Genomic DNA, 20,199 nt, shown 5'->3' on the forward strand with positions numbered 1-20,199 from the left:
GGTCATAGAACATTACTTTTGCAGAAAGAAAGATTTCAATAATAGAAAATGTGCACTTTCAATTCATTGAGGATATGAGTATTTCTAAAAGTTCTAATATTCATCTTGGACCTGACACATTGTCATTTTTAAAATCTACTTTTTCTCCTGTTTAAACTATTTCCATGTTCATTCTATGGTTCTCAATATTTTTTTCCTATCTCAAAATTAAGCCTTTCTTTTTTTGTGTGAATTTTCTATTATTTTTACTCACAAATACATGTATAACTCGGCATTCAAATTTTCTTCCTTACACTAATATTCTCACAAGATCAATCATTGGACTATATGATCATTTATATATCTAAACACCTTCACCATGTGTTATTAATTTAAAATTAAAATTAATTTAGTGCTTCTGCTTATGATACTGGCCTTATTCCATAAAACAAATAGAAAATTGAGTCAAAATTCTAAGTTCTAGAGAACTTATAAGATAAATTATCAAAATGAAAACATAGGGGATGGAATTGTTTAAGAAGTTGGGTGATCAGCCCTGCAAAATGGCTCAGTGGCTAAATTCTTGCCTTGCAAGCACCAGGATCCCATATTGGCGCTAGTTCTTGTTCCAGCTGCTCAACTCACCACCCAGATTCTTGTTAGTGGTTTGGGGAAACGGTAGAAGATGGCCCAAAGATTTGGGACCCTGCACCAGCATGAGAGACCCGGAAGAAGCCCCTGGCTCTTGGCTGTGATTTTTCTCTTTTTTATTTTTCTGTGTCTCTCTGTAAATCTGCCTTTCCATTAAAAAAAATAATAATAATAATGTTAGGCGATTAGTTAAATTTATGTTAATGGTTTATTATATAGATGTTATAAAACAATAAGTGTATTCTAAAATCACTATGTACTTCCTCCAATCGTAAACTGAATAACTTAGTGTGCACATTCCCCGGGGCTCCTCCTTCCTGGTGGGAATAGCTCACCACTTACCTGCCCATGACCGGTGGCATAGCTTCCAGTCCTGCGTGGGTAACGTGACCTCTGACAAGACTGGAAGGTCAAGGGGAATAGACAGGCCCTTCCGCAAATCACAGTGTCATTATTGGATGGAGAAATGTTGGAAGACACCCTGCTGATCTCATCCTTTTTAACCTATTAAACTTGTAATGTGTGCGTAATAAAGCAGACATTCCTCACCAGCCGATCTCCGGTGGTTCTTGGTGGAAGAACACCTCACCCTCAATGACCTTGGGGTTTGCTGTCAGGTTTAAGCCTCAAGAACTTAGTAATACAAGCTGCCTTTCTGCTTTGTTCCCCTTCTTCATTCTTTTCTCTCCACTATTCAGGAAGAGTCAATGACAAAGGCTGCTGGGATTAGAACTGGCACCCACATGGGATCCTGGTGTGTGCAAGGTAAGGACTTCAGCTGCTAGGCCACCGTGCTGGGCCCTGTAGAATGTTTTAAGGACATACAGACTTGTGAAACAGCATGACTTGTCTTAAAGCAACAACACTAACTTCAATGTTCTGTTTATTAGTAGATCACTAAGCCAATGTAATTAAGGTATTTAATAAAATTATTATTGTCCATGCCATGTGGAATACATCACATAAACGTAGCTGCATTGCCCATTTATTACATGTATCACTGGATTTTTCGAAATAAAAAGGAATCAAAACAAATTATATGAACTAAAGTGATAGGTTCACAAATTTCTTGAATTTGCAGAACCCAAAACACATTTGAATGTATCAACTCACTTAGTACTCATATGGTCCCATAAAATAGAAAGGATGAAATAATATTACTCCTCCTTTGATACAAAGATATCTTGGAAAACTTTCCACTGATTTGCCTATGGATCAGATGTTAATCGATGAAAAAGACGTAAGAGTCTGACCTGCAGTGCACTGCCCCTTTCTCTTTTCCACTCCTAGTTCCTACGCATCAGTTAAAGCAATAAATTCTGACATTTCCTTAGGTCCATCCCAAAAGCTCCTTTTTTTAAGTTGTCAGACAGACAGTAATGCAAGGCAGAAATATAGGATAAAATCAAGTAGAACTGGATTTGAAATCCAGGACTCCCTACTAATGGTTTTGTAATAATTATCCAATTGTTTAATCTTTCTAAGACTCAGTTTTACTAACTTTTCTGTTTAAGCTATAATTTCATGCAAATGCATCCTGGCTGACATATAACGCTGTCTCAATTTCTTTGGTCCCAGTCACTCTCAAAGGAGATCCAGATGGATCTGCCAACTCTTGTTTTAAACTTAATCCCGGCTATCTGTTGTAGGAATTTGGGGTGTTTTTGTTTTTGCAGATGGAGGATTTCTGTCACTCTGTCTCTTCTGTGCTCTTCACATAGCTGATAATTAAGTAAATACTTTAAAAAGAAATTTACTTCTGATCATTTGGGAGCCACAAATAAATAAGCAAAATGAAATGGGTCTGCTAGTTGAATCATTCTGAATTTAAAACAATTGCTGAAGGTTAAATCGATTTAGAAAATAATGCTAAGTTGTATTTTCCATGGTGTTGTTAATCTTTAGCAATGTACTTAATGTTCTAAAGAGAAAATATAATTTAATTTCATAGGAGCAGAGTTAGTAACAGCTTAACTAGAAACTAAATCTCAGCAGATCACCAGGTGTCAGACAGCTGGATGTTATGTGGTTCCTGACACAGAGCCATATATGAAGTAGCATTCCTGCCAAAAAAATATTTACTTTGTAGTTACTACCAGGATTTAACAACCTTTTTCTGGAAACTGCTAAACTTATTCTAACTGGCAATAGAGGGGATTAAAATAACAAATATCACATTCATTTCAAGACTTTTTATATGCCCTTTTTTTCAAGGCAACCCAGCATCATGCAAAGATAACGAAACAAAGCAGATCATTTGGACTAAGGAATTCAAGAAGAAGCTAGTATGTACCGGTAATTGATTCTTTTTAATTCATTATAGAAAGAATAGTCACTTGAATAAATGTGGATGAAACTATTAGCTATCTATTACAAAAAACATAAAACATAAAAGCAAAATGAATCCATATTCAGATTTTTTTAATTAAAATATAACTAATAGGGACCAGCGCGATAGCCTAGTGGTTAAGGTCCTCACCTTGAACGTGCTGGGATCCCATATGGGTGCTGGTTCAAATTCTGGCAGCTCCACTTCCCATCCAGCTCCTCGCTTGTGGCCTGGGAAAGCAGTTGAAGATGGTCCAAATCCTTGGGACCCTGCACCCATGTGGGAGACATGAAAGAAGTTCCTGGCTCCTGGCTTCGGATCGGCTCAGTACCAGCCGTTGAGGTCACTTGGGGACTGAATCATTGGACGGAAGATGTTCCTCTCTGTCTCTACTCCTCTCTGTACATCTGCCTTTCCAATAAAAATAAATAAATAAATAAAAAAAAAAAAACCTGGCTCAGACTCCAGGAACATACAGAGGAAAGGATTAAAAAAATGTAACTAATAAACTGCACTTGAGAACATAAAACTTAAAATGATATTAGAGGAAAAAAGGAGGCAATGTATAAGTTTGGGTTAGAAAATGTTTTATGTGCATGAGAGGAAAAGCACATTCATAAAAGAAAGCATGAAACAAATTGCATTTCTTCAAATTAAAATTGAGGCTATTTAAAAACATAGTTAATTCAATTTAAAGAGCGAGTATTTGCAAAACATAAAGAAGTTGTACCTGGAGTATATAGAGAACCGTTTCAGCTTCCTAATCAGATTAGTAAAACTGGATAGACAAACCTCACACTAGAGTTCAGACAGCCTGTATTTGGGGAATTTGATTTGTTTACTTTGTTTTGGAAGGTCACTTGAAAACACTTATATTTTCCCCTGCATTATTACCATTGGTAAGCAACTTGCATTTCCAATGCAGTAATTCTTGATGCACTGAATCAAAACAAACTTCGGTTTGTTCGCTTCCTTGTTTGCTCAGTGTCAGTTCTGCTACTATAAGGCTATCTCTAATATTTATGCATCACTGCTGTTGTCAGTATCATTGCGCACCTTCTAATGAAAGCATCTCTTTCTTATCTATGATTCTCCTTTTGGTATCCTTTGACCAGCTTCAGCCAGAGTGATTTTTTAACACATAAGTGACTGTATAAATAACTTCTAGTACATAAAATGTCAAATTTCAAAATACCCAATACTAACTTTTGTAATTATTAGGCACAAAATAGGAGTGGCCTTCAAAAACTTCATGGTAAATATTAACAATGAAAAACCTATTTGTGAATCCAAAGTTTTGCATTAAAATAAACTTACAGTTCAATTCCATTTTTCTACAGATTTTTTCAAATACGCTTACACGTAGAAAGCATAAATAATAAGGAGTGTAATTACCAAATTAGTAATTTCCTATTCTCAGACATTGTTGTCAGAGTAAGACAAATAATGCTAGCAAGATGATTACACGCATTTAATTTGTAAAGCCTCTAGGTCACACAGATGCTGGAGGGAATCATATTCATAATATCTGTGATTTTTTTAGTGTTTTCATCATATCTTCATAAAGTTAAGGAAATATCCAAGAAGATACATGCTATTGTGATTTTTTTTTTTAGTTTTTATTTATAAAAATTGAAAGCCATTTTGAGGCTTTTACATTGAGGCTCCTAATCGCTATGTCATTTCCAGAAAATCTGTGTGGGCAGGCAGGGCTCTGCAGGGAGGAGCCAGGATTTCAATCCAGCTCCCTGGCATGGCAGGCGGGAATGTAATTCCTTGAGCCATCGCTTGCAGCATCTCAAGGTGCATACTAACCAGAATCTAGTATCCAGATTCATAGCCAAGATTCAGCACCAACCACTACAACATGGGCTGTGGGAATCATGGTCAGGGTGTTATGAACTAGACCAAATTTCTTCCCCTGTGACTCAGTCCTGATTATGAAAACATGGCACTAAGTAAAATGTTTCCCAAACATGACTATTAAGTTTATTTTCAGGGTAATAGTTTTCTCTAGGAAATATTACTTGAGCAATCAACATGTTTTAAAAGACTTATTTTTGAAGATTTATTTTGCTTTTTTTTGGAAAGCCAGATTTACAGATTGAAGGAGAGACACTTCCCAAATGGCAGCAAGCAACCAGCTCCGTACGGGATCCTCATATGTGCAAGGCAAGAATTCAGCTATTTAGCCTTCTTGCCAGGCCTGAGTTAGCAAAGCTTTTAAATGATTTGTTGCATTATTAGTTGAAAACACAGTAACAGCTTCAAGTGAAATTATTGAAGACAATTATTAGCTATCTTGACCAGCTCACAGTTTTGTCCACATATTGGCAAATAACAAGAGTAGAGTTTCCACATGCAATTGTTTTGATTTTCTCTGACATATTCAACCATAAACACTTGCACACAGAGATTTCAGTTCAGTAGCTGCCACTGACACCCCGGTGAGGAAAAAGAGGAAGCAAAAGAAGAAAAAGAAAAACCATTTAAGATTGTCTTGTATCACTTGCTTATTTTGACTCTAGTGTCAAGCTCTTTAGGCAGTATTGTGTTCCTACTGTAAAGTCTATTTGAATATTGATAAGATATTTGAAAAAGCAAAGAGGTTTTTTGTTTGCCAAAAAACTGAAATGTTTAACTGTCTCCCTGTAGATCATGTTTTCATTCAGTTGCCTCCAGTCTTCTCTCTGAGGACCATAGTACAATAAGATGTAAGATTGTTTTATTCTTGGACTCTTAAATATTATCTCTGAGAGAAATAACAGAGATATTGGTGGAAGAAGAGAACACATGTTTTTTGGATAGTTGCAATTACTGCTTGATCTTCAAAGCTATTTACAAACAAGTGACATTATAAGATTATAAGTATTGGAGGAAGATTAGTATTGCTTTTGTAATGGAAGCAATCTCTCCGTTAAACACTAGTAAAGAATATCATTAGATGATTACGTATTATGTTTCCATGTAATAGATCTTTTCCACTGATGTTAATAAAGGAATCCAATTTGCAAAAAATCTTTTTTTTTTTTTTGCTAATAGAACTATTTTTTTGTAATCTCCTGATAAAATGACATAATTTTCTTGTGATAATGTGGTGATTCTGTCAGAATAATAGAAAGGAAAATGCCATGGTACTTAAATTGGGAAGTTTTGCAAGTAATAGACATCCCATCTCCCCTTCAAAGGCCACGTTTATCAGAAATCTAAGCTATGGGCAGTCTGTGTTTACAGCTTACAGTGTTTTTAAGGGTGTTTACAGTTTTAAACAGTGTTTTTTAAGAGTATCTGCTTATGGAAATTTTTTTTTTCTCTCAAAGCAGTTCTCAATTTTTTCCTTTACTATGACTGGCATATTTACATTCTAACTACAGGATTGACAAGAATAAAATAGGATATTTACCAATTGTAAAGCACCTTTATATACTCCCTTAGCCATATTTCTAAATGCAAACAATCAGAAGCAATGTGAAGTTCACTTTCACCTCTGCCTCGCTGGCAAAGACTATGTATCTCTGGTGAAGTTCATGAACAATTACAAGAGAATTGAAGTATTATTGTGCAGAGCTTAGTCATTTGATTTCTCAGTTATAAGATCCTACCTTCATTTTGTTTTTTGGCATCTACGCATTGCAGAATAAAGATGTCAAATTTTCATGACACAGGAGCCTCACATCAGAGGCACTGTAAGCCGTTTTGGAAAAGTATAAACAAAAAGGGCAGAACAACAAGGTGATCCAGGAAGACTGGAGTTTCAGCACGACCGGTCTGATGAATCATATGCTGTTCAAGCACAATTTCCTGTAGGTTAGTGAATGCTTCTGGATGTAAGGGCACTAATATACATTTGATCATTTTCATTTTTATCACAGGGAGAAAAACTGCCAAACTACCATTAAACTAAGTTTTTTTTCTGTAAAGCACAGAGAATAACACTTAAAAAAAAAAAACAACTTAGAGTCAGGCAAAGTTAGCTTCTGTAACATTCACACTGTGAAAATTATGTGCAAGGAATACTCTCAAGAAGAGGTAATCCTGATGAAGAAGCGCAGTAATTGTAACCAGTTTTATTTTGTCTCACAAAAATGTGTGCATGTTTGCCATCATCGAATCACTGAAGAAGAAACTTACAAATATTTCTTTCAAGTATTCAATAACAATAGAGAATCACAAATAACACAATGATTTAAGGTATGCAAGGACATATTAATTTCTGATTGGATCAAATTTGGCACACACTAGCCTCTAATAAGAACAGACAAAAACATCAATTTATTAGTAATAAATTGTTTACTTAAAATACTGGAGACAACAGAAGAAAAAACGATAGATACTATGGGTTTTTTTAATACCCTATAGAAATCACTTCCTCATTATTGAAAGTAGCAGAAATAATGGAATTGCCATATACAAATTTTGTGGATCAATATTTTTGGCAGACACCACAAATGCCAGTTTTAGGAATTTAGGAGATGGGTGGGCTGGTCTCGCAAATATTTAGCAGTAATGATATAGAGACTAGGGTTTGGGGTTTTGGTTGAATACCACGGGCAACTCCGTACGAAATTGAGATAGAAAAGTGACAGATTGTGTCTTTCAATCTTAGAAGATCAATCTAGGAGCTAGTGCTTTGGTATAGAGGGTAAAGCTACTGTCTGAAGTGCCAGCATTCTATATGGGCACGAGTTCAAATCCTAGCTGCTCCACTTTCTATCCAACTCTTGCATAATGTACCTGACTGCTGAATTCACACTGGCCAGGCTCCAATATTGCAGCCATTTGGGGAGTTAACCAGTGGATAGATTGTTCTCTCTCTCTCACCCTTTCCCCAACTATGCCTTTCAAATAAATAAATAAATCTTTTATAAAAATCATTTTTTAACAACAAACTATAGCAGAAAAACAAGATCCAATAAGAAACCATTGTGTCTGGGCCCAGCGTGGTGGCACAAGTGGTTAAGGTCCTCGCCTTGCATGCCTGGGATCCCATATGGGCGCCGGTTCTAATCCCGGCGGCCCTGCTTCCCATCCAGGTCCCTGCCTGTGGCCTGGGAAAGCAGTCGAGGATGGCCCAAAGCTTTGGGACCCTGCAGCCGCGTGGGAGACCCAGAAGAGGCTCCTGGCTTCGGATTGGCATAGTATCAGTAGTTGCGCTCACTTGGGGAGTGAATTATCGGACCGAAGATCTTCCTCTCTGTCTCTCCTTTCTGTATATCTGCCTTTCCAATTAAAAAAAATAAAATAAATCTTAAAAAAAAAGAAACCATTGTGTCTGTCAAAATAAAAAATTAAAATAGTTTAGTTTCTGGAAATAAATAATTGAAATCAAACTAATATATAGTTTGGATAAGAAATAAAATAGATTTCCAGTTGATTACTTGAGGTGATTATGACCCAAAGAGAGAGGCAAAACACAGTTTTTAGGCATAGAGAGTAAATTATTACATAGATACAGTGCCAGACATTGCAATGGGAAAGTTCCATTCCTGATAATTGTAAAACAGGTAGGTATTAATTGTAAATTCTAAGTTAAATAGTAGAAGTCAACTTTCTGATACTGGAAAACAAAAGTCCAGATCCAAGCTGCAGCGACATTGACCAAACAGGTGAACAGTACAGGAGGAGTTTCCAAGTTTTAGGGTATCTTAGGAAACCATGTTGGTTGAGGAATCAAACCACAGGGTCAGAAAATGACAAAGCAGCTGAAAATTTAAAACTCCAAGGAAAGAGCGGATGGAAAACCCAAATATTCCTAGAAACCATGGCAGGGACCGTTGTTATGGCACTGCAGGTTGAGTCACCACCTATGACACCAGTGCCATGTGCAGATATAAGCTCGTTCGTTTCTTTTTTTTTTTTTTCCATTAAAGAAAGGCTTTATTAACACAAATACACACGATTCACAAAGCAGTAAGAAATTCAAATTTCCCTGTCATAACACACAGGTGGCAGTTCAACATCCAGGGTCCACAGGATGCTTGCAGGAGACGGCAGACCAGATTCCCACGATGGAGAAGGCATCTTCACAGGCAAAGAGGGGCCCAGCTCCAACAGCCTATCAAACTCTCGCTGCTTATCGAGGATCATGAGAGACATGACCTTCAAGGTCAGGGGTGCGACCTGGTACTCTTCAGACAGGTCGAAACTCTGGAAATCTCTAGGATTGAAGGGAAAGAATTTTTCTATTTCGGGATAGGTGTCATCTGGAGCAGGCACAGAGGTTTTCGCTTTAACCTTCTTCTCGGTCATCTTTTTGGCGACGCTCGCCTGTTTTGGTTTGAGGGGCACGTTGGTCTTCACCTCCTTTTCTGTAGCTTGGTTGATAGTCCCCAAGGCCTTGTTGGCAGCTTTTGGGAAAGCTGCCAGAACACTACACTTCAAATCCGGCTTTCGGCAAGTGTGTTTGTGGAAGCAACAAAAAAGGTGGCCCAATCAGTTGGGCCCAGGCATGCACAGGGGAGACTCAGAGAAACATTTTGGTTCATGTCTTCTTCCTAACACAGACCTGATCTTTGAAGCCATTTAGGGACTAAATCGGTGTGGTGGAGATTTTCTTAGGCTATCCAGCTAGCTAACTAGTTACCCAGGGCCATACCCATGACTCTATCTCTATCCTTCTATAATTATATCTTCCAAATAAGCCTGTAAGAAAATGAAACCTCTTAACAAATAAAGGGTGAATTCTTGAATTCTGTATGAATAGATGAACTTAAACAATCACATTTAAGGTTAAAACAGTTAAGATAAGCTTCCGCTGTTGCCAACCACAGGTAGTTCATTCCTTAAGTGGTCTTAATAGCCAAAGTCGAGCCGATTTGAGACCAGGAGCCAGGAGCTTCTTCCGGGTCTCCCAAGCACATGCAGAGTCTCATTCCAGGATGATAGGATGGGAAGTGGCGCAACCAAGACATGAATCAGCACCCATGTGGGATCTCAGTGCTTGCAAGGCAAGGATTTAGACACTGAGCCACTGTTCTGGGCCTCCAAAATTATCTTTGTTTAAGAAGAGTGAAAATGTAAACTCAACCAAGAAGAAAAGGCATTTATGGTGACATTCCCCAAAAATGACCAGGATAACATGTCAATAATCTTCGTTGTCCATAACTATAGTGCCATGAAACACCTAAAGTTGTAATATGGAAGAAAATGGCAAAAGGGAAAGATGAAAATAGAGGAAATGGGTGTGAGGAATCCCTATACCTATTAAACTGTATCATGGAAAATTATAACAAATTGGAAAGTGTGATGGAAAGCCTATGCAATAACATAATTTTAAAACTTCATAATTCCTGAAGATTTCAAAACCTACCAAAAGAACCAACTTGGAGTTTTAGTGTGGATTTTTAAAATGAAAAGAAAAGCTTAAGTTAAAAATTATTGACAGGAATAGCAGATGATTGAGAAAAATAGAAGAGTCATATTGACAAATGAAAAATCACTAGAAATTTTAAATCATGAAAAGGAGAAAGAAAACTGAGAGAAATTTAATAGATCTTCACTGGCCTTTGTAAAAAGAGCATTTTAACTTACACAAATCAGTTCTGAAAAGAAATGAAGGAGAAAAGAGGTAAATTTAATTGTTTCAAAAACAATAGGAAAAATTTCTCAAACATAAAAAAATTAATGATTCATCTTGATTCAAATATTGAGAGTTATAATTAGAAACAGAATAGGTTTCAGACACATCAAGCTGAAAATTTTAACAATCCAAGCTAAAATTAAAACCTTGAAAGCACTGAAAAACTAAATCAGGTGTTTGAGGGAGTATAAGAAGGGCATTAAGAATTCCACAAGTTTGTGGGTCTCAGGACAGGGAGTCTCACGCCTGGATCCCAGACTACAGCCACCATGTGCACGTGGTGAGCTGTCCCCGGGCCTGCCTGGGCTCCGGGGGTTGCTCCCTTCTGGGTGAGTACACCGAGGGAGGAGGTCTCCATGACTGGGCAGGTCCAGGGCCCACCTGCCACCCTCATTGGGCGGTGAATGGGATTGGGGAGGGGCACGAACTTGGGCCTGGGAGTTTAAACTTCCAGCAGCCTCTTGGCTACTGGTGGGGATCAGGACGGGGTGTCTCATGCCTGGATCCCAGATGACAACCACCATGTGCACATGGTGAGCTGTCCTCAGCCGGCCAGCATGCCATTTGGTGCCAGGCTTTGCCTGCTGGCTGCCCGGCCAGGGAGCTCTAAGGTTTTGGTTCTTCGAGTCGCTGCTTAGGTAGATCCAGGTTGAACCCACTGTGCTTCTAGGACGTGAAGCAATGGTAAAGATCTCCAATTGCAGTAACTCTTCTTTTGAAAAACTTGTAATCACTGAACAATGCTGACCACCAAATACCAGTCCATGCAAAAGCTATGGCTCAGGGCTTGTCCAGCAGAATCATATCCTGCTACCTGACATGATGATGGATCAGGAGAGGAGTCACATTAAGCAGGGCCATTAGATTATATTAACTAGCACTCAAGAACCATAACCAGGGGCAGATTCTGTGAGAGATGTGTGGGCCAAACCCTGTGGAAATTCTAGCCCCAATGGCTAGCTCAAGAGATAGGGTGGTGATAGACTAAGCTAGGTGTGACCAAGGAGCCTGCCATCAATCACAGGTAAAGGAACCCCCAATAGTATGGACTGGTCAGGGCAGCAGCACCCAAATGTGCATCCTGAATAGGGTGTGGGGTGCAACAGGCTGCAACATTCACCAGCTCATACAAGGCCAAATGGAAGGCCACGCTTCACCGGAACCTGGTCTAAACCCAATGACATATATGAGAACTGTGTCTGGGAGTGGATTAAGAGAAGGACTTGGGAAACTCCCTTGGCGAGTCATACATCCCACTGGTGAACATGTGGTCAGACAAGCTGGGCAAAGTAGCTCCAACAGCTGGCTAATGTATCAATTGATAATGGAACAGGGTGGACCAGGCAGGACTGAGCAAACCTGAGCCCACAAGTGAAACTAGAGACCAGGAGGGAGCACAGGTCATGCCGAGCTAGACTCTTGCACCTACTGGTCTGCATGAACCAGGAACACTAAGCCACAGTGTCTAAGGCAGAGGTCAGGACAGGTGAGGGATTGAACCAAGTTGAGACAGAACAACCACTGGCATGCATGTGATTTATGGCTGGGAACAGGCCCAGTTGGGGAGCTAAGGGGACAACCCCAGCTGGGTTGAGGTTCCCACCAAGGGGCATGTGGGCTGGAATGGGAGCTGGGTTCTGAATGCGGAAACAGTTGTAGTCTCACTTGGCACAAATGTGGACTGGGATTGGTTGCACCGAGCCGGGTGAGACTCCAATACCCTCTGGTATCCTGGAGGACCAGGGTAGATGAGGGATGGGCTAGGCAAGGTCTCAACCCCTACTGAACCATGTGTGAGCCATATGTGGGTATGGACGAGCCATGGCTGGGCTGAAACATCCAACAGCATGGACCAAGTTGGGTTGAAGACCAGTCAGGAAAAGCCACTGTTCATGCTAAAACAGGAGCTGAACTAGGTAGGGCTGGTTCATGGACTCACTGGTATGCACAAAATCTGGCACTCCGAGGGGTTCTGATGGAGGAGCCTGGACAACTCCTCTGGCAGGACACAGATCCTGCAGGTAAGCACAAGAAACATGATAGGAAACAGCCCGGAACAGGCCATGGAAAGTTACCCATGGGCATACATCTGGCATGGATCGGGGGAAGACAAGGCTGAATCTGTTCACATCATCCTCTGGCAAATCCAGGCACCAGAACATTGTGGGTCTAGCCAGGTTCGGTTGCAACAAAAACTAGTGCACAATATGGAATGCCAAGGTGAGGTTGTCCGTGCCAGAAGTGACTGTAGCACCCAACCAGCACAAATGAGAACGAGAAAGGGAGGGGGCAGAGCCGGCAGGGGAATAAGAGCTAGTTCCTCTGCTGGAGAGCTACTCCTGCTGTAGAGCATAGGCTGGAATGGGGACAGACCAGACTAGCCAGGGCTACAACACCTGCATGCCTCATGTGGACTAGATCAGGGAAAAGCCAGGCTGGGCTGATTATTCCTACTGGCTCAAACAAAATTAGAGTGGGTGAGGGTGGTTTGGTCTTACTCGCAGCATCAGCTGGCAGAAGCTGGCACTGGGGGCTAGCTCTTTCAAGTCAAACCACAGAACTATCTGGAGAGTGCATAATCCTGGAGAGGGAGAAGCCTGGGAGGGAAATAGTGGGCTTCTCCCTCTTGGGTTACCATTTCCATGGGAGGGCATAAAACTAGGACAGCGGCTGGGGTGTAATGGGGTGTGGGACAGACTGGACTACTGCTACACATCCTGATAAACCAGGGTAGGGGTGGGCCTGGTGGGGGTTATTGTGGGTCGCTCCAACTAGGCTGCAGCTCCCACTTGTTTATGAGAGGGCCGAGAATATGCTGGGCAGCACCAGGCTGGACTGCAACACCCATTGTTTCCAGTGGAAGTTGAGGCTGAAAACAGAATCAACCCAGCGATTCCAACCACCACCTGATCAGGGCCATGAACTGAGCTGGTTCCTGTATCTGCTAGTACATACAAGAATCTGGTCTGAGAACATCTCAAAGTTCCTTTGGAGATCCACCGAATTGCCCTTTCGGACTCAGAACCCTAACCAAGAAAAGACAGAAGACAGGTTAATCAACCATCTCAGCTATATCTTGGCAGTGAAATACTGGGCAATTGGAGACCCTATGATGGACTATGTCAATCAGTGGGTTCTTCAAAGACCCCATAGTGCTTGGAGTGACAAGATTGGTAACGAATTATAGCTGGTGAACTATCAAAACCACTTGAGCAAGAACCTTGGAGCATGCCCTTTGTGGGACCTGGGGAGGGTGGGAAATTGGGTGGGCTTTCTCCCTTAATATCCCCCTTTAAACATGAAGGAAACAATATGGAAATAATAGTCTTACCCACTTTCCTATAGTGCTTGAACCTTTTTACCCCATTTAGCTATGTAAAGATTGTCAAAAATATAATTTAAAAAATAAAAACAATAAAATCTACTTTGAGTATAGCAAAAAAAAAAAAAAAAAAGAATTCCACAAGGTTGGAATTTTGGCATTCCATTTTAAGAATCCTTGGTTCAAGTTCGAGTTCAGCTCCTGATGCTAATTTGTTGGACACTGTAGGAAGTTTCCAGTAAACAATTGATCTCTCGTGGCACTCATGAGAGAACAAGAGTGAGTTTCAAGGTCTCAGCCTCAGCAGGTCCAAGTTCTGCCCTTTCCAGGCATTTAGAGAATGAATCCATGGTCTGGAGAGCTCTCTTAAATTTTTCTCCCAATTTTTTTTTCTGTCTCATTCTCAAATAAGATAAATATTTTAAGTAACAAAATATCACATCTGCAATGGCTTAAAATGTTGAGAAAGAAGGGGTGGGAGGAAGCAATGAAAGAAGGGAGAAATGGAGGGAAGAGGCAGTGGTGCAAAATATAGTCTAAATATAATTGTGAGGAAAAGTTAGGAAAATAAATTATAATCCCTACAGAACAACCCCCCCCAAAACACACATACACATTCCTTGAATGGCAATTAATTTACAAACTGATGAAAAATTTAAGCTTTAAAATCTAACAAATTAGTCAAAGCTATAGGAAATATAAACAGAAGAGTCAAGAATGGAAGATTAATGAAAATCAGAATATAATGTATTTAATGACTTAATATGAGAAACTAAACTTCAGTCTCCCAGTAGAAAAGTAGCCTTTATGTGTTATAATATCTTTGGTCCAAATATCCCAGCCATGTTTCTTCCAGCTTTCTCACAACTAAAGAATTTGAGAAAAACCTCTAATTTTAAGATAATGATTATGTACAAGGTAAATGCTAAGAGACAACAGAAATATAAAAAAAATTATGGGAAATCATAATAATGGAAGGCAGATAAAAAAGGAAACTACACTGAACACAGTAAAGGAAAATTCAGGAAGCTGAAACAAAAACTGTACTCATTGACTTGAAAGAAAACATTACAACAGAAAATCAAAGAATGGGAAACGTAGTGTGTGTGAATGTGTGTTGGTTTCTATAATGAAGGGGTGTAAAGTTTTAAGGAGGGAAAACTGGTCAAAACATTTGAAGATTTAAAAAAAATGTCCTTAGGATTAATAACTATTGCACTATCCAGAGATTTTATTGCTTAGTCCTACAGATAAAATGATTCACACTCGAGGGAAAAAAAAACAGAATGACTTAAAAAATACACTAAGTGTGTCAGAGGAAGAATGAAATAAGAAGATGTTACATTTCAGGTTTAAGTCTTAAGACATCATCTGGTTTCAATTGCAAACTGACATGTTATTATTTTAATGAAGCTATAAATAAAACATTGCAATGAAGAATACTAAGATGAACTGTCAATCCACGGGTAGAATTTCCAAATATATGAGGATTATGAATATTTTCTTGCATGAACTCTTCTGCTTGGAGATTCTAGATGATCACTTTTCTGATTTAGAAAATTTGACAAAACAAATCACTAAATATTGAAGTCCTGTATCCTCAGCTGTGATTTAAGTGAGGAAAGAAATCACTGCAGAACAGATGAGAAAATGGGAAAGGGAAAATACCCACGAGGAACACAAAAAGGAAGATAAAACTCGGGGAGGAAGAGAGCAAACTGATATAATATAACACTGACTAGAATAAGTTTTGTTTTTGTTCATTGAGGGGTGGGACAATTGGTACTGAAAAAATTTATCCAAAACAGAGAAAAAAAATCAGCAATAAGGACAATGTAATAATACATAAAATGTATCACTAAAAGCAATGCTTAATTATATAAATAGCTTAATTGCTAAGTAGTGCTGTGTCAGTATTATTAGAAGTGACATCTTGGGACTGGCGCAGTGGCATAGTAGCTAAAGTCCTTGCCTTGAACACACCGGGGTCCCATATGGGCGCTGGTTCTAATCCCGGCAGCTCCACTTCCCATCCAGCTCACTGCTTGTGGTCTGGGAAAGCAGTCCAGGATGGCCCAAAGACTTGGGACCTTGCACCCACGTGGGAGACCCGGAAGAGCTCCTGGCTTCAGATTGGTGCAGCACCGGCCGTTGTGGTCACTTGGGGAGTGAATCATCAGATGGAAGATCTTCTCTGTCTCTCCTCCTTTCTTATGCCTGACTTTGCAATACAAAATAAATAAATATTTTTTTAAAAGTTGCAATGCTGGCATTCAATATTGTGATGCTTGCTAGTCCCAGCTACCACACTTCTCATCCAGCATCCTAGCTGAGGTGGTTGGGAAGCCACACCAAAAATTGTCTCAAGTGCTTTGATTCTCTGTTTCCCAAACAGGAGAGCAGGAAGGAGTTCCTGGTTTCAGGCTTTGGTTTGGCCCAGATCTGGCTGTTCTGAGCATTTGGTGACCCAATCAGTAAATATTTCAGATATTTAAAAATACACATTTGAGATATTTTAATTTGTTAAAAATACCTCTTAAAAGCAAATTTAGTCATTTTGTTTACAGTTTATTTGTTTTTATTAGAAAGTCAGATATATAGAGAGGAGGAGAGACAGAGAGGAAAATCTTCTGATGATTCACTCCTCAAATGACTGCAGTGCTCACAGCTGAACCAAGCCAAGAGCCAAGAGCTTCATCCGGATCACCCATGCAGGTGCAGGGTCTCAAGGCTCTGGGCTGTTCTCTGCTGTTATCCCAGACCACAAGCAGGGAACTGGATAGGAAGTGCCATAGCAGAGATGAGAACAGGTGTCCATATGGGATCTCAGGCACATGCAGGGTGAGAACTTTAGCCATTATTCTCTATCCAGTTCTTTAATGACTAGGAATTTGCCCTAGGATTATTGTAAAATAACTCTCAGTTCTTCTTTAGAATATAGAATATTTATTTAATCAGCTATGACAGGAAACTTTGGAAGATGACTTAAATTCATAGCAATGTGATTTCAGTTAAAGATTATATGTAATGATTAAATATAGAGCATAATGTTACATAATATGAGAAAGAGAAGTTTAGTTTGATGCAAAAAAATTGAAAAACAGTATATTTTCCCTTTAGCACATATTTTCATCAGTTTGTTGAAGACCTCAAAGAAGCAGACATCAAATGCATCTAAATATATATACTTAATTCTAGTATCCATGAAGCTTTACAAGTATTTTCATACTTAGTTATTTGAAAAAGTAGATATGGGTCGTATAAAATGACAGTGATAGGCCGAGTATGTTGGCAATTCCATGGATTCACCACACTTATACTTACTTAGGCACTGCCTAGTGAACTCACACCACTTTCCCTGAGATCACCATTTTCAGTATTTCAAAGGTGATGCAGTGTTTAAAACCCTCTCATTCTTCTGCTTATTTCAGGTTTTCTGCTGGTAATCTAGATTTCAATTCCATGAAGATAATAATAAAAGATGTGCAACAATGTCACTACCACATTTCCCATCAGGAAGATGAGGAGTCATGTTGTATCTTCTGTATCCTTCCTGTTACTATGAGTAGAGCACCTTTAACCTGTGGAAGCTAATTTCTTCTGTCCCAGGTTCTTTCTGCATCTTGTGCACTTTTCATGTTTCTGCTTTATCAACTTTACTCTAGGATTCTACCACATGTTTAAAATAAATATTTCTAATTTTTCTCTTCTTTTACATTTTAAGCAAAAATACACACAAACCTGTATCAGGATGGCGCATCAAATATGTGGTCAATATGGGAAGTCTCTGCATGTGCATATTTGATGTACATACTAAGAAGGTTATTTATGCCTACTGGAAATCATTCAATGCAATATTTATTCCAGAGGGAAAGGTCAACTAAATGATATATAAGCAAGTAACAATAGAATAAAAATACTTAGTAATACTTAATAGTTTTATTAATATTCCAATGTCTTTTGAAGAGATTCATGCATTTAATAAAAGCATGCATTGAAGGTCTAGAATAGAATTTGCTTTGCCATTTTCCTTGTGTGGAATACCGTTCTAGGTTTGTTCAAAGCATCAAACCATAAATGCAGACTAAGGTTAAAATTCAAAATTAACACTAATAAGAGTTTGAATAAACAAGGATGATGAAGAGAGATATAACCCCATCAAATACATACAAATTATTCCAATACAGTATGATTATGCAGAGCAAAAACTAACAAACCAAAAAAGGGGAAAATTGTTTTAATAAACATAATATGCAAGTAAAAATGGTGAAATAACAGTAAAGACTTAGTGCTAAATGAACGATTTTGTACTAGAACAATGAAATGTTTATAGATACCCTGAAAATCTCTTACCCTTCAGCAATGAAAAAGCTGTTTTTTCCTGGACACATTTTATGTAACATAAATTTAAATTTCCCTGAGCCCATGCAATAGAAAATGGGTGATGAATAACATAAAGCTCTCTTAATTATCAATATCTCTGACACTGGAACTCTTCTGGACACATTGTAAATACTTGTTGTGTGAACTACTCCTTTGGTGTAACAGTGCAAATGTTGATATTAATACTCAACAATATTACGGTCAGTATTTATTGCCTCATAAATTAAACTACGAGTTAGCCACGCTGCTGATAGAAACACGCTATAGTGTGCCAATTCTACGAGTGTCCCACAACACAGCAAGACTGTGTAGTAACACAGTCATTAATTAAAAGATGAAACAGACTTCATATGAGGCTCAAAGCCCAAATTTAATTACCCTTTGACTTAAAGGTCTCTAGTGGAGGCATTTCTGCAAGTAGTTTCTTAGGCTGCAGACAGTGCCGTCTGTTCCTCACAGATTCCAAGAAGGCCATGGGTATGGGTTCACCGCTTGTATAACTGAATTCCATGTCAATATCTAGTTACTTGAAAAGTGATTTCATGTTTCATTGAATATTTTAGATGACACTGTAATTTATTTATATACTTATATATAAAATCAACTCTGTGACACTATATTTTCTTGGTGTTATTGTAATTGTTATGCCTCTTTACCTTCTTTAAAATATGAGCAATCTTGATGCCCTCCAAACCAGCTGCAATTTTTAAATGATATGGAATTTGCAAAGGAGAAAATATAGGACTTTGAGAATGACTCAAGTTTTTCTTTATTTTTTCTCATTTCAATCTTTGTGGACAATACTATCCAGATGATGATTTGTACTTTGTCATCACATCTGGCAGTGAGAAACTTACAAGTGCGAGATGAACAATGAGGCTCTGGTAGCTTTCTAAAGGTGTGTATCGCTAGAGGCAGCAGATGTTGGTGCAAATGCTTTTATCCTGTCCCCAAGTTGGAGAAATGAGCTGTGTTCCAGGTTCCTGGGTTTCCCTGGTTCATCCCTGGCCACTGCAGCTATTTAGGAAAATGTATTAGTAAGTATAAAAGTTCCCTCTCTCTCTCTCTCTCTCTCTCCCTCTCTCGTGTGTATGTCTTCCTTCTCTTTCAAATGCATGAACTAATATTTAAAAAATATGGAGCTACCATGCTTTGCACTGTCCACTTATTGGAGATACCAAAAAGGATTTAAATCAGAGATTTTAACAAAGATAAATAATACCAAAATATTAGAAATGAAAACTCTGCTATGTTAAATAAATAAATAAAAAACCTTAACAGCAAACTCAGTGGCAAAAGAAAGAATACGCAAGTTAAGTCCTTGGAAAATATCTCAGAGAGAACAGAACAGAGCAAAACAAAAAACTGAAATAAGTAGGAAACTAAAAACAGTGTTCAAGATTTACATGCAATTTTTAAATGAACAAATATACACATCTTAAGAGTTTCTGAAGGTGTAGAAAGAACAACTAGACACCACTATGCTTAGTAAAATAGGCCAATCTCAAAAGGCAAATAGCATCTCTTCTCTGTGATATAAAGCAACCTTCATGCAAAATACAAGATCAATAAGTATATCGATAAGCGTGTATATACACATATTCATCTAAAGGAGCCACATAATGGAGACCATTATGCCAAGAAGTGAAAAACTCTGCAGTGTGCATCTCTACTCCCAAATGAAAGAACAACTCCCAATGAAACTGTTAACTACATCTTGACAATAGGATGTTAACTTTTCTGCCGTTGTCTACAATGTCATGATTCATCTAAATATCAACATTCAATCAAATATTAAATATGATTCAAATAAAATTGCAATAAAAATGAAAGATTATAATAAAAATAAAGCAAAAGTTACCTTATCATCTTTCATTTTTAGATACAAAAGATCATTTATGTCACAGTTCAAATCAGAATTAAACTGAATATATTTCCACTTTTATTGATTCCAGG

At 38.5% G+C, this 20,199-nt stretch overlaps 1 protein-coding gene across 1 annotated transcript; it reads right to left on the reverse strand.

Moving 5' to 3' along the window:
- Nucleotides 1–8,808: 8,808 nt before the first annotated feature.
- On the reverse strand, nucleotides 8,809–18,718 carry LOC121146246 (securin-like). Its single transcript, XM_040965649.1, has 2 exons — nucleotides 18,622–18,718; nucleotides 8,809–9,318 (listed from the first exon to the last, which is right to left on the reverse strand). Exons 1-2 carry the CDS (start codon nucleotides 18,716–18,718, stop codon nucleotides 8,879–8,881), a joined length of 537 nt encoding a protein of 178 aa, XP_040821583.1. The 3' UTR covers nucleotides 8,809–8,878.
- Nucleotides 18,719–20,199: the final 1,481 nt, after the last annotated feature.

Source organism: Ochotona curzoniae, unplaced genomic scaffold, assembly GCF_017591425.1.
Source record: "Ochotona curzoniae isolate NIBS_2020 unplaced genomic scaffold, NIBS_Ocur_1.0 scaffold_3890, whole genome shotgun sequence".
NCBI classification, from domain to species: domain Eukaryota; kingdom Metazoa; phylum Chordata; class Mammalia; order Lagomorpha; family Ochotonidae; genus Ochotona; species Ochotona curzoniae.

Coding starts and splice junctions, on each gene's coding strand:
- LOC121146246 (XM_040965649.1), bottom strand. CDS start 18,718: ATGGCCTTCTTGGAATCTGTGAGGAACAGACGGCACTGTCTGCAGCCT. Junction 9,319..18,621: donor AGAGACCTTTAAGTCAAAGG/GTAATTAAATTT, acceptor GTGTTCTGGCAG/CTTTCCCAAAAGCTGCCAAC.